This window comes from Varanus komodoensis, unplaced genomic scaffold, assembly GCF_004798865.1.
Source record: "Varanus komodoensis strain SLA01 unplaced genomic scaffold, ASM479886v1 scaffold31, whole genome shotgun sequence".
Lineage (NCBI taxonomy): Eukaryota > Metazoa > Chordata > Lepidosauria > Squamata > Varanidae > Varanus > Varanus komodoensis.
Window position 1 is genome coordinate 8,266,031 of NW_025335780.1, and position 13,654 is coordinate 8,279,684.

The window sequence follows — 13,654 nt, forward strand, 5'->3', positions numbered from 1 at the left end:
TGCTTTATCTACACTGCAGAACTTAATCTGGCATTGGAAATGATGTCTTAATCTGGCTTCAAAAAATATCTAAAATGCAAAAGAATGTCATTTTCGTATGGCAAGAAATTTACCAAAACAGTGTTCAAGCAGTATTGTTTCTGCATGACTAAAAGAGCATCACCCAGAACCAAACTTACTTAGGAGTGATTGTGTTTCTCAGGCAAATATGTGTTATGTCAGTGAAAAATAGTTTCCTGTTGCCCAGTGGGACATTCAAACATATTTAAGCTGGGGTCTATTAAGCAGTTTTGTAGTACAGTAAACAATACGCCCAGACAGATTGATGCTCACCACTGAAACAGTCCTTGCAAAAGATCGCTTTAAAATGTGCACAGGCTCACTTGTTTGCTGTTTTCCTTTTGATGCACTGCCATCACTTGTTGGCAGCCTGGAAGGAAAAAAAAGCGGGAACACCTTCACTCTAGAACTCAGTTTTATAGACATTATTGGTCATACATTACAGCAGCTTCAAATGCAATCCATTTGGAAAACACATCTGTTTTAGACATAGACTTTTAAAGTCAAGATGGGAGAATATTTTCCACGTTCTCTTGAAGCTAACCTTCCAGGGATGCCTGCCAGTAGCATGCAGGGCTAACGCAAAAGTGGGGAGAATGAACACACACTAGCCCACACAGCAGCAGTCCCCGACTTGGCAACTGGAAAAGAAGCTTCCCATTACACCCAGTCTAAGTGCTGTGCTGGGGTGGGGTAGCCTTCCTTTTAGTCAGTGTATGGAGAGAGGAAGGTAAACCCTTCCCAGCATCTGACTGCTGCGTGGGGGTTCAGGGAACGGTACAAGTCAAATCTTAACGCTTTGCACACTGGCACCGCTGCATTCATGCTACAGAGCAAGCAACTTGTGGTTCACTGGCTGTTTTGACCTAAAACCCCCATCGTGACTCCACTGGCAATGCTGGCCAGGTAGATGAAATCTGTACATCAAAACATCTGAAGGGCCACAGGTTGCCTGCATGCTGCTTTCTGTGTAATCTCGATTCAGAGAACAGTAGAGTTGGAAGGGGCCAGACAGCCATCGGGTTCAACCCCCTGCTATTACAGGGCACTAAGTTACACCATCCCATTCAGATGACTGTCCGGATCCTTTCTGAATGCCTCTACTGAGGGAGAGCCCACAACTTCCCCAAGTAATAGGTTCTATTGTTGTACTGCTCTGATAGTGATGAAATTCTTCCTGGCGTATAGTTGAAATCTGGTAGGCAGATTTGCATTTGCATTTGGTTTCTTGCTCCTCAGTGGAGGACTTGGCCTTTATCCCTACTGAATTTCATTCTGTTCTCTGTCCAGTGTTCCAACCTATTGAGATCACCCTATATCTTATCTCTGACTTCCAGGTATTTACTATTCCACCCAGCTTTGTGTTGTTTGCATAATTAATTACTTTCTTCACATTTCCTCATCAAAATAATTAATAAACACATTGAAGAGTACCAGTTCCAGGGCAGAACCCTGTGGTACCCCACCATTATCACCGTTCCCTATTTTGAGAATTTTGAGTCTGATTTTGCAGCCCACTGTGCCTCCACCTAATGACTGTACTATCTAGCCCTCTTTTTGCAAGTCTGTAGTCAGGATGTTGCGGGGTGCTTTGTCAAAGGCTTTGCTAATGTCTTGATAGATTATATCTATAGCATTCAGAAGGTACCTATTCTATTCACTGAATAAAGCAATGCACTTTTCTATTCTGAATTAGACTTGTTTTCTATGCCGGTGAAAAAGAGAAAAAGAAAGCACATGCACTTGGGACCTGTAGCAAATTAACTTAATCTATGGTAAGGCTCTGATCCTCTGAAAAGAGGAAGAAGAGGGCAGAACAAGCAACAGGGAAGGGTTTTAGTCTGCAGAACGCCAGCGACATTCTACGCATGGAGTGGGGCTCTTCCTCCACACTGAAGACTGTGTTCCCCTGCCATCTGCTCCAAGGCACCAGAACAGTCTTCAGTGAATAGTGGGCAGTTGAGGCTCCAGAGCTGAATGGTGGCAGATGGAAAAAATCCAGCACAGTGCTGTGCTTAATGCATTGCACTTGGCTAGGGAGGTTCAATACAAATTCCACTTAGCCATGAAGTTCAGTAGGCATCTGTTGACCACACGCTTTCTCAGACTATACTCAAGTATGGTAAAATTAAAAATGAGATAACCCTATGTATGTATGTATGTATGTATGTATGTATGTATCTATCTATCTACCTACCTACCTACCTACCTATCTATCTATCTATCTATCTATCTATCTCAAGAGTCTCAAACTCAACTTACCTGGGGGCAGTCTGGATGAGGCTGGGCGCATCAAGTATTCTACCACCGTGGCGGTGGTGGGCCGCTCATCCCGCGTTGCTTCCGGAGGCCGGCCCGGGCGCCGCCGACGCTTTGAAGGCCGCAGGGCCCCTCCCCCGTGCCCCGCCCCTCCCGGCAATTGGCCCACGGGCCGCGAGTTTGAGACCCCTGATCTATCTACTATACTGCCCAACACCAAGCTGCACTCCTTGAAAGAAAGGTAGAATACAAACATGGTAACAGCTACATAACAGACTGCGTAAATGACTACTCCATCTTAACAAGCAGAAGAAGTTACAGAACTGCATTACTGCTTGCAAAAATAAGAATCTGCTGTAATGCTAATGCATGTCACTGAACAATGTATTAAACCTCCTCCCATTTTCATGATATCTTAAAAGAAAGGAGGGAAATGTAAAGGATTACCTGTATAATAACTGAGGAATCTGACCCGCATTCACATCTGTACCATTATTTGATTTCTTCGAACTCTTAAATTGGAAAACAACACTGGAAGAAGAAGAATATTAGGACTTCAGGTACGCCTCTTCTGCTCCATACGCTAATGCCCCAACATACACGCCAATTCACACATGAAAGAAGCTTATATTTACCCATCATCAGTAGTAATTGAAGCTTGTCCATGGGAACCACAGTCACTGCTAGGACCAGACACTCGTGCCCACGCTACATACCACCAACCAGCTTGCAAAAGAACTGGTTCATCAAACATCATTGCGTACTTCTCTCTGAAAGACACAAGAGAAAATTCTTATGTAATGGTTAAATCCCTAGTAAACAGGAAAATGCAGGTAAAGTAGAATGCGTCTACTTTTTTATAGTCCAAGTTTCCTTTGAATGCTACTGTACAAAAGGTTTGGGCACAGCAGAGCAGAGCTGCAACAAAATCCTGCAGAGCTGACATGGGCTCGGATATATTGAAGAAGTTGATTTGTATCCACACTTGGCTAGTGCTGGAAGAAGCAGGGTGACCTCGCTTTTGCCAGTCCCTCACTACATACTGTGGTTCCTTGTTCCCTCTGAAAATACACTCCAAAAGGATGGGGAACCCTCAGATCAATACAGTGGTACTGACGTGGCAGTACCTTCTACCAGGATCCTTCTACCAGGAGGATCCTCTACTCAACGTAAGTGCAATTCTTTCCATGTTGGTTGCATGAAGGTGGTGCATGGGGGGAGGGGGAGGGTATAAGCTCAGGTTACCAGATTAGCGGTCAGAATGTTGTCTCTGATTTTGAATCTGGAAAACCAAAGTATTTTATGGTCCCTGAAATACTGTCTAGAGGGCACAGGATTGCTCCCTTCAGTAACCTATAGGTTAAACTACTATAATTTAATGGGGAGGGGGTACCTCTATTCATATTCTATGATTATTGCTAAAACCAAGAAAGCTGTTGTCTTAATTCTGATATCCACGTGCCTTGTTAAAGAGTTGATGGGAAAGTACAAATGTGTGCTTGGCAGCTGCCCTTCCACTGTGGAACGTCACCTGGGCTCAATTTTGGCGCTGTGTCTCAGTGGCACATGGGTTATATGCAGAGAATTCCAGTTTGATCTCTGACATCTCCAAAGAGGGTTGGAAAAATCCCAGCTTGAAACCATCAAAAGGTGCTGTCAGTCCGAGCCACCAGTACTGGGCTAGATGGATCAATGGTCATACCCAGCATAAGGCAGCTTCCTGTGGTTCCATTCACCAACCGTGCAGTGAGAGGCTTAAAAGCCACTTAGAAACCACTTAAAACTTTTAAAAATATTTGACAGGATGTAAAGTTTTTGATTATTTTGCCCTATTATAATGTTTTGCCCTGCTTTCATATATTTTAAAATTATTAGGCTGGACTCCAAAACCTGCAGATTTAGTGTTGCGTACCTAAGCAGTCTTTGGGCTTAAACTTCTTAAACAGCAGCCCATCCCCAAAATTCCATATAACTAGGTATGTATGTATGAAATGAGAAGTCTTTCAAAAGCAAAGTAACAGATAGCATAAAGTTCTGCTTTTCAAGAAAGTTAAGTCAAAAACCCTAACAAATAAATGCTAAATCTTCCATAGCCTGAAAGATTCTAGATCATGGTGATAGTATGCAGCTTCAGGAAGATACGGCTGGCAAAAGCTCAATCCTAGATAGAAAAGCATATAGTGCAATGAGATATGTAGTGCCATTTCATTTACTCCCTAGAGTGTCTTTTCATAAAACACCTGGGCTAGGATCCAAGGAAGCGATGACTACTGTACTTCAAGTTAGAAATGAGCAATGGGAACACAGCCAATTTAGACTAAGAGAGAGCATGACAGAGAGAGACTTACCTATATGCTACATCTTCAACTAGCAAATAGTTTTATACCTTGCATTTCTCTATAGTGACTAAGTTTATATCCCATGTATTTTTTGTCAAATTATGTGCCATTCACCACTATGCTTATCATCTGTAAAATAATTCTACCCATGTCACCAATTCTCTGTGCTAATGAAAGTCAATAGATTTGTTTAGTTTACCTCGCAGCACAATCATATGCCAAGACATCCGTTTCAGCAAGAAGGTCACCATCTGTCTCATGATCGCCTCCGTCTGGACCCAGTTCAAACAACTGAAAAAACAAGCCTTTAAGAGTTTTACTTTCCTGCCTTCATTGTCTTTCATTCCCCTATCACAGCCCCTCCAGTCAGTTGATTTATTTGTGCACATACCACAATTAAGCCAAGCTCTATGTCAGCCCATCAAGCAGTGATCAACGGGCTCATCCATGCCTTATTTTATAAAGGGCATTAATTAAGACTTGAAATTTTACATATGGATTCATTTAAGGTTTTAATAGAATTATTGGTGTTGAATACTGTGAAAACCTGAGGTAAAGTTTAAGAAAACTGAACTTCAAGTTATCATGGAGTTTCATGTCATACCTAGTTAAAGGTAAATGCTATGAACATTTAAAAATTACTATTATTACACTAAACAGTGTAAGCATACTAATGCATATTTAAATGGTAGCCTATAAACAGTTAAACACATTTTTTCCTTTTTGTTGAGGTCAGGAAAGAATTAAATTTGAGAAAAGGAGAAAATCTGCAGTAGCTATGTATTTAACACAAGTTTCTATTGCTCCAAAAGCTAGTTCTTCCTTCACTCATGACAAGCAAACAAAACCGTTCTCCCCAGAGCTTCATAAGAGCTACGAGGCTCATAGTGATATCTCTTTCTGCATCTTCTTCCTATCCTATAGCTTGAACAATTTAACAAGACATTCCACACTCAGATTTAACCACACTCCAAAATGTTCCTTTTCTTACCTTTATTTTAGCCGTGTATTCACCCCTGCCTCCAAAGAGGCCAAGGCCACCAAGTAAAATGTCAGTATCAGCACAGAAACGAATGGCTTCCACAGAGTGGGCTGAATAGCCCCAACCACCTCCATGACCTGAAATAAAACAAATTGTAGGTCTTTACACAGTCAATGTCATGTATTCCGTGCAAGGGAAAAGAAAAATATATATTTATGATACACAGATAGGTACTTTCAAATCTGTTGACAATACTGTAATCTTCTTTGGAATAGACTTTCATCACTGCTTGTGTCTCCTCTTCGGTATTTGTCACACCCATTTTTAAGTCCTGCATAGCAGCCAATGTGTCAAGACAACCTTGAAAAAGAAAGAGAAAAGCTGAACACAATCTGGTAGACTGAGTAGTGATTTTACAAAATTAGACCCAGTTATATTAATTGACTGTCTATGATATACCTCTATTTTATTATCCTTTTATCAGATGATATAGATGACAACGTATCACTCTGAATGAGCAATACTAGCATTTTAGAAAAATTAGAAAATTTAAGTTTAGGAAATAATGCCTGAAACACATCTGCAGATAATTTGGAGAGCACTTTGATAAATCAGATCACAACAGAGCATAATTACATTGGTTTGTCCACCAGTACTGAAATGACCAAAAAGCACAACTTTAGTAGCTCCTATCACTTTCTCTATTTTGGTCATTTGCTTCATAATAAAGAAGCTGTGGTTTCTTCAGATTAGAATCTTACACCTGATTATCAAATTCTTGGTTTCTTAGCCTTTGTAATCTTTATTGCCATTATTTCATTTGTATACTGCCCAACAGCCAGAAGGCTCTCTGAACAGTTTACACAGTTAAAACATATAAACGACAGACCATAGAAACTAAATCAGAATAACTAAATCTTTATCCACACTACCACCAAATTTAGAAATAACACTTGCCAGCTAGCTTTACAGAACCATAAAGGTGTAATTGTGGTGTGAACAGCTATTTAGAATCGATGAAGTCAGAATGCAGATTCACTCAAACAAGAAATAGGCTTATGCCATAACACCTAAGAGAAGTTATTGAAGACACTTAGGTGTCACTGAAGTGTTGTCATTCACCATTCAAAATACCCAGCTAAATTACTAAAGCATCTGAGAAAATAAAGCATCTTTTTCCAGAAGCTAATAAAGTTGTAACTCATTGACTTTTGTCATTTCAGCTATTCCAGGAAAAACTATTCATACCTAGTATGTGCAAAGCTGCATGGGACCTTGTTGTAAGAGCTTTGGACCCTGTTGGAAGTGCCAGTTCTGGGCTCAGAATGCTACAGCGGGATTGCATGTCTGGTGCTGAGGGAAGCCTGGAATCAGCTACAACTGCATTGTAACTCCAGAGCTCTCTTGTATTTGGTCGAAACCTGATGAAGAAAAGAGGCATCAATGTGGCTTTGAACACTGAGGAACACGGATGCAATGAATGGATCAATGAAGTCTTAAAAACAAGAACTACGCAAAATCTTTCTATGCCTTCCCTACTGAAAACTAACTAATCCAAGGGATGTTTTTCTGGGCTAGAGCTCCCAAAATATCATGTCCTTCCTCTGTTCTACTAGCAGCACAATGGACGGACAGGTGGCTTTCATTCACCCTCTCGTGGGGCAGTGAGGAAGTGAAGACAAGAACCTCCGTGACAATAGAAAAATTATGTATTTCCTGGGGCTACATAATTTATCTTTCATGCAAAGCCTGTCATGCTATGTACCCTTAACTGAAAATAGCTGCACCGAATGTAGTGGGACACAGGACATCTTCTTGAAGTGAAGATGTAGGGTGTGAGGCTACAAGCTTCTGCAGGCAAGAGCCTTCCCTAGTATATTACATACTTATCACAGGGAAGGATCGCCAGATCTCAAGAGCTATTAAACCCCCTTCTGTGGCATATAGGATTATTCATATGTGGCATATAGGATTATTCAGGAGAAAGACCAGTTGTGACAATGATCACAAATATGGGGCAGGGGAAGGCCCACTAAATTGTCAGGCTCCCAGAATAGTCTAAGTGTTCTATGCTTCTGCCTCCAAGCCTTACGTCACTCCAGTGTTCAAAGTCCATCCTCCCTATACTCAGTGGCACCCTCAATGTCCAGTTCCTGCTGAATGGGCAGAGGCTATCACCCCTTTAGCCCCAACTACTTTTCCTCCATTCTCTTTTCCTCATCCTTCTTAATACCCCTCTCTACCATCCCTATTTCCATGTGCCACTCCTTATTCTACTTCTAAAGTGTGGCAATGTACTCCTTGTATTATCTTTTTTCTAACAAGAGCACACTACTGCCATCACCGTGCAAATGTTATTTTAAAAAACGTAAACCATGGGCATGCATACACTGTAGCTTGGCTTCCACATTTTCCCCATGACAAAGCTGGCTATCTTTTAAACACATTAAGCAACAGAGATGTGTCATATATCCCAGACTGTCACCTTCAAGAAACAGTTAAAGACGTATCTCTTCAATGCTGTTTCTTAATCTAAATTTCTATTGTTGTTCGTTTAAAATTGTTGAAAACCATCCAGAGCCTATGAGAATGGAGTGGTATATAAAAATCGAAATACACAGAAAAACAAAAGAAAGCTATGATTCAGCAGTCCAAGGCTGCAGGTGGAATAACAATTCAATGTTCACTTCACTGACTTCTAAAAGTCCTTCTTCTGCTCTCATAACACTTGTTTATGCTTTCAGCAACTATCACTGAGCAACACTTACCTCCAGACAACATCATAAACAGGATCCAGGCATACACCAAATCCCTGAAGGTCCTCTTGTTCAGAATCATTAAATGTTTTGCAGCTTCCATCAATTTTATTTATCAAAAGACACTTAAATGGAGGGGGTTCTGTTATGGAAGCAGGTACCAACCCTGGGAAAAATGTAAGCAGCATTAATATATTTGGTCTTCATTAATTCCCTGAAATGGCAGCAATACACATGGAGAAGGAATCATATTTACTTTGTTTAGAGAAAAACAATTTACCAGCAAAAGTAACTATCAGAGATTGAGATTCAGTTGATTGGTTTGTTTCAATTACAATCAAAGAGTGAATGAACCTTGCCTATTATGTGTCTGCTAGCAAAAATCTCCGATGTAGCAAGCACGTGAGAGTTAATGAGAGCTTCATCAATCCGAAGAAAAGTCTGGTCACCACTGGCTCCAATCCAAGTAGCTTTGCGTCCATATTTAGAGCCTATGTTGGGCATGGGTGCTGGCTTTGCATTCCAGTAAGGAATATCCAGAATAGGCCTGCCAAGTTGCCCTTTCTAAAGAAGTAAATTAGGAATGAAAATGGTTAAACATTCTATTATTACATGAATTTATTTTGCATTATCAAACATTCTCAACAATGCAAAACGTTAATTGTACTACAAAGGTGGATAAACAAGCAAACAAAACCAGTGATGCTAGCAGCTGCAACCAATCTTCTATACACCCCTAAATGAATCATTCTTCAGTTGTTACAGTTTGACAACCATCAGTGACCTTCAGGAAAATGGAGTTTATTCATATTAATTATTAATATTAAGTTTTTAATTAGCATTGGCTGAAGTCTCCTGAACACAATATACAGTGAGCACTACTTAGGTCAGTTACATTTGGAACTGATTCAGATCAGACCCAAAGTAACTCATACAAGCACTGATTCAGGCACGGCCTGAAAAAGCTCACTGTCCCCCGCAGCAAGCTCACCATCTCCCTTGACTTCTCCCCTAATCCTTTTCTCACCCAGACGTGGCTGCAGCAGGAAGGAGAAACTATCTGGGGGCCTTGATCAAGAACCATGATATTACTGTCAAGACTAGGGCTTGGCTTGTAATAGGCTTCAGAAGGGGCTTCAGTCTGGAGAATTATGTTTTAGCCCTTCAATTTCCAAACCTTGATGTCATCACTAATTGTAATTCTATTTCTACAACAGTAGCTTGAAAAATACTCTATATGAAACAGTGTAACTGAAAATTAATTTTGAATTGTTCTTACAGAAAAGCTTCCAAATGTGAAGACTTGTCCATCCATTAAAAGAACAGCTGTGTGATTGCTGCCAGCAGTAACTTGTATGCTAGGTCCTGGTAATGCCTGTACCAGAGTAGGACATCCCCTGAGTCAGAATAAAGCCACTGTAAGTTCACCCATACATATGCACACATTAAGCCTATTAGAAACACACATGTACAGTAATGAATACAACTGAAGTGAAACAGTTAAATCATATAACTTGATGCATTTCTGACAGTTGAAACTGTGAAGAATGGCAGGAAGGAATGTATAATTTAATAGCATGAAAACTAAAAATACTCATATCATTTTCTAGTTACAAGGAACGCGGTTTGCCTTTAGTCTTACAAATCTGATCTTTTAATTGACTTCCTATAACTGACTTACTTTCCTATAACTATGGTCTGTCAAGATGCGAGGTGTACTGAACGAGGCATGCATGTAACCACAACTCAATTATGACAGAAGACAGATGATAGCTTTGAAGAGAGCTTTATGCAGTGTCAGTGGTCAAACTAACCCATTCATTAGCCCACTCCAAGCAACTCTATTCCAAAGCCTTCACCATAAAAAGGTGGCTAAACCTTTCAGTTATATGCATTTCAGAAATACAGTAGCACAGATCATACGACTAAAGTTTACTTGATAGCAATGTTCCTTTATTGTTATTATTGATTACATTTCTATACCACCCACAACCAAAGCTCTCTGAGCAGTTTACAAAATGTATAAAACAATAAAATATAATCAATAAGAACTAACAAGAGTTAAACATTATTTTAAAATAGCACTGAAACATTAAAATACAATTAAAAAGACAATTAAAAGGATCTGGCCAAGAATAAAAGGCACCTGGCTAATTATGTCAGGCCCTTGGATGACCAGGGGGTCTTTATAGGGTTCCACAAAGAGGATTTTTATACTTGCAAACACAACTGAAACCATCTCAATAGAATTTGCCACCTCCAAAAGGGTCCATGGCACAATGGTGGAATAAGAAATAAACAGGGGCATTCATTTGAGTTTGTCTGAGACACTGGGATTTATTCATATGTACAGCCATTTCCTAGAATACTGACAGAGTTTAACAACGCCTAATGGTTCTTCCTACATATCTAGTAACCTAAACATAACATACAGGTGGTGGTGATGGTGGGAAAGAGAGACTATATCCATCCATCCATTAAAATCAAACGCACACATTCTCTAGGTGTCTAAAACTGAGAAGTCTGAATACAGGAAAAGGGTGCTCCAGTCCTGGCTGCCTCTACTGGTCCATCTGCCTCCCTTAACTTCTGGAGAGCAATTGCCTGAAGATGCATGCAGACTCTCCACATAACCAAGAATGCTGGAAAATTTGGGTTCTTGTTCATGTGGAGCCCTCCAGAGACAGAGGAGACTCTCTTCTTCAAACCATTGCCCTCCATGAGTTATGGGTGACAAAGACAACGCTGAAGAAGGACAGAGCTGGAATGCTCTTTCTCATATGTTGATTCTGATCAGGTTCAAAGGGTTGCACACACACAGCAATGTATGCATAACATAAGCTAGGTATGATATAGCTCTAATGCTATAACTTCAGTTCTCCTGGGGGACAATGCCATTTTTGTTACCTTTAAAGGGACTAAGGTCTGTTTAGAAAGACAGAAACATTAAAATCATTATGTAAATCAAATAAAAAGATGAAATCATTTCACAATCAAAATAGTCACATTTATATTAAAACATACCTGGAATTCACATCTCCATGCCCAAGTTGTCCATGCTGCCCATAACCAAATGTGTAAACATCTCCATTCTCCATTAGAACAACTAAGAATAAAAATGTAATGATTTAAATAGTTACACTTTTAACAAGACTCCACAGAATGAATTTATTCCAAATGCACCTAGTAAAGAAGAATGGGCTGCCTCTACCGATTGTCAGCATTTGATACAAAATATTTCTGGAGAAGTAAGATCTCAAATGTATGAGAAGTATGAACTCAAATGTTCAATTACTCAAAAGAATGCTAGTATGGAGAAGTAGTACAAAGTTTCCAGAGGCAACAAGTATTATTTTAATTATTGTCACATGTCCTGATTATCTAACCCAATAGAGGTAAGGACTCTAGATGAAATGTAATGGCCCAATGTTCCTACAACTCACACTGCAAAAACAAATATAATGTGACATGAATCCTGTAGTTATCTACCTGAATGGTGAAATCCACAGCTAACTTGTAGTGCTCGAAGTTCACAGTCAAAGCGGACTGCCCCAGGTGGATAGGTTGTGATCTTGCTGGCATCTTTCTCACTTCTATCTCCACTTCCATCTACAAATTAATACATAATTATATCTCATTCCTTTCCTCAATGAGCTTCACAATAAATGGTCATTTAATCATGTGGATGGTAACTAGAAAGATTATATAATGCAAAAATAAACATTTCTAATGGTGCATATAACAGTTATTTAATTCTGAAAAATCTGAGGTAGAATACTTATCAGATTTTCCATGACAAACTGATATTCTGCTAAGACTTTTAAATGTTATAAGTAGTAGTCAGCAACTTTAGCAGACTCCATATTGTTTCAGTTGTAATTCAATACACATTCCAAAATATCAAAAATAAATTTAAAGAAATTAAGAATTGAATAATCACAATGCTGTCAAAAGTTGCATTTTTATCTCTCTCACTCTTTCAGATTAATATTATTGCAAACCACCCAGACAGGTAAATAGATAAATTATGTAAAATCATTTCTTGTGTTTAAAAATGTTGCAATTTAAATAGAGAACTACATAAGAAAAATTTTTGTTTTCTCTTTAAATATAAAATATTTACATTATAGGTCATGCCAAGTTCACAGAGAGCTTTACACACTCTAGAATACTTTATTTAAACAAATGAGCAATGGCTTCTGATGGGATAAACATTTAATCTGAGTTCTGGAATTACTAGACCAATGCAGCTACATTGCTAAGTGGGAAAATGGTCATTACAAATAAGTGCTAAAGCACAGCATTATAACCATTGCAAGATTCCTCACAGCATGACATGTTTCCATGATGTGTTTTGATTTTAAAACGTATTTTTCTTTAAATGAGTACTGCTTCAAGGAAAGCAAAAGTAAAGCAACTGGGCCACATATTTTATGAAATAAAATGTATGTAAGTGTATGCAGGTTAAACCCTGAGTACATTTGTAAAGTGTTTGCTAAATAGCTAAGAACCCAGACAGTACTTGGAGAGTTTTCCAGGATAAATGAGTGGGTCTTCACATACTCCATGATTATAGTTAATTCTCTCTATGATCCATTCTACCTAAGGCAATGTCTCAATTCTGTGTCAACAAATACACCTTAATAAGGCATATCCAGCAGGTATATTTGCAGGTATATTGATTAATATACCCTATCTCAAGCATGCAAACTGTATTTTCTTAAGGCATGACTGGAACATTCTGGCACATAATAAACTCTGAATACAGCAAATAATGGGGAATATTTAACACCAACACTCAAAATTCAAGCAACTTTTCACTCTGGACAAATTTTGTTTTAAAATGCTAGTTGCTTGCTCTCCGAGGGATGTGGGGACAGTGGCTTTCTGGATGGTGAAGGGAGCTGAAAAATGCTGCCAATATCTAATTACAAAAGCTGGCAGAAAGCCGCATGAAGAAAACTGCAGAAAGGGTGGCAAGTGGCAATTTGTTACATTCCATTGTCGATGCTTCCAGTATTCATTTCAAATAGGAGCAGATCAGGCAGAAACAGCATGAACCAGAATTCCCAGCTAATTAATGTTTTAGGCATGACAAGATCAAAAAACGACAAGATCAATCTCCAGTACAAATGTTTTCTAGCCTTTAGATACGAAGTGAATCACTGAAGAAGTCTGAACAAGAAAGGGTCTAGGCCCAAGCAGGGCTTCAGAACTTCAAAGTACTTTGAAGTATACCTCATGGCTATATTTTGTTC

The 13,654-nt window shown here is 39.3% G+C and overlaps 1 protein-coding gene across 11 annotated transcripts in view; it reads right to left on the reverse strand.

Annotated features, from left to right (window-relative positions):
- The window catches only part of MYCBP2 (MYC binding protein 2), a 153,913-nt gene that overhangs the window by 86,599 nt on the left and 53,660 nt on the right, over nucleotides 1-13,654 (reverse strand). For all 11 annotated transcript variants that reach the window (XM_044437784.1, XM_044437785.1, XM_044437789.1 and 8 more), the window contains 12 exons: nucleotides 11,886-12,005; nucleotides 11,421-11,502; nucleotides 9,676-9,793; nucleotides 8,756-8,960; nucleotides 8,409-8,562; nucleotides 6,889-7,061; nucleotides 5,875-6,000; nucleotides 5,650-5,777; nucleotides 4,858-4,949; nucleotides 2,955-3,089; nucleotides 2,767-2,850; nucleotides 334-430 (listed from right to left, as the gene is read on the reverse strand). In XM_044437784.1, coding sequence (XP_044293719.1) covers nucleotides 334-430; nucleotides 2,767-2,850; nucleotides 2,955-3,089; nucleotides 4,858-4,949; nucleotides 5,650-5,777; nucleotides 5,875-6,000; nucleotides 6,889-7,061; nucleotides 8,409-8,562; nucleotides 8,756-8,960; nucleotides 9,676-9,793; nucleotides 11,421-11,502; nucleotides 11,886-12,005 — 1,514 coding nt within the window. The remainder of the gene's footprint in view (nucleotides 1-333; nucleotides 431-2,766; nucleotides 2,851-2,954; nucleotides 3,090-4,857; nucleotides 4,950-5,649; nucleotides 5,778-5,874; nucleotides 6,001-6,888; nucleotides 7,062-8,408; nucleotides 8,563-8,755; nucleotides 8,961-9,675; nucleotides 9,794-11,420; nucleotides 11,503-11,885; nucleotides 12,006-13,654) is intronic.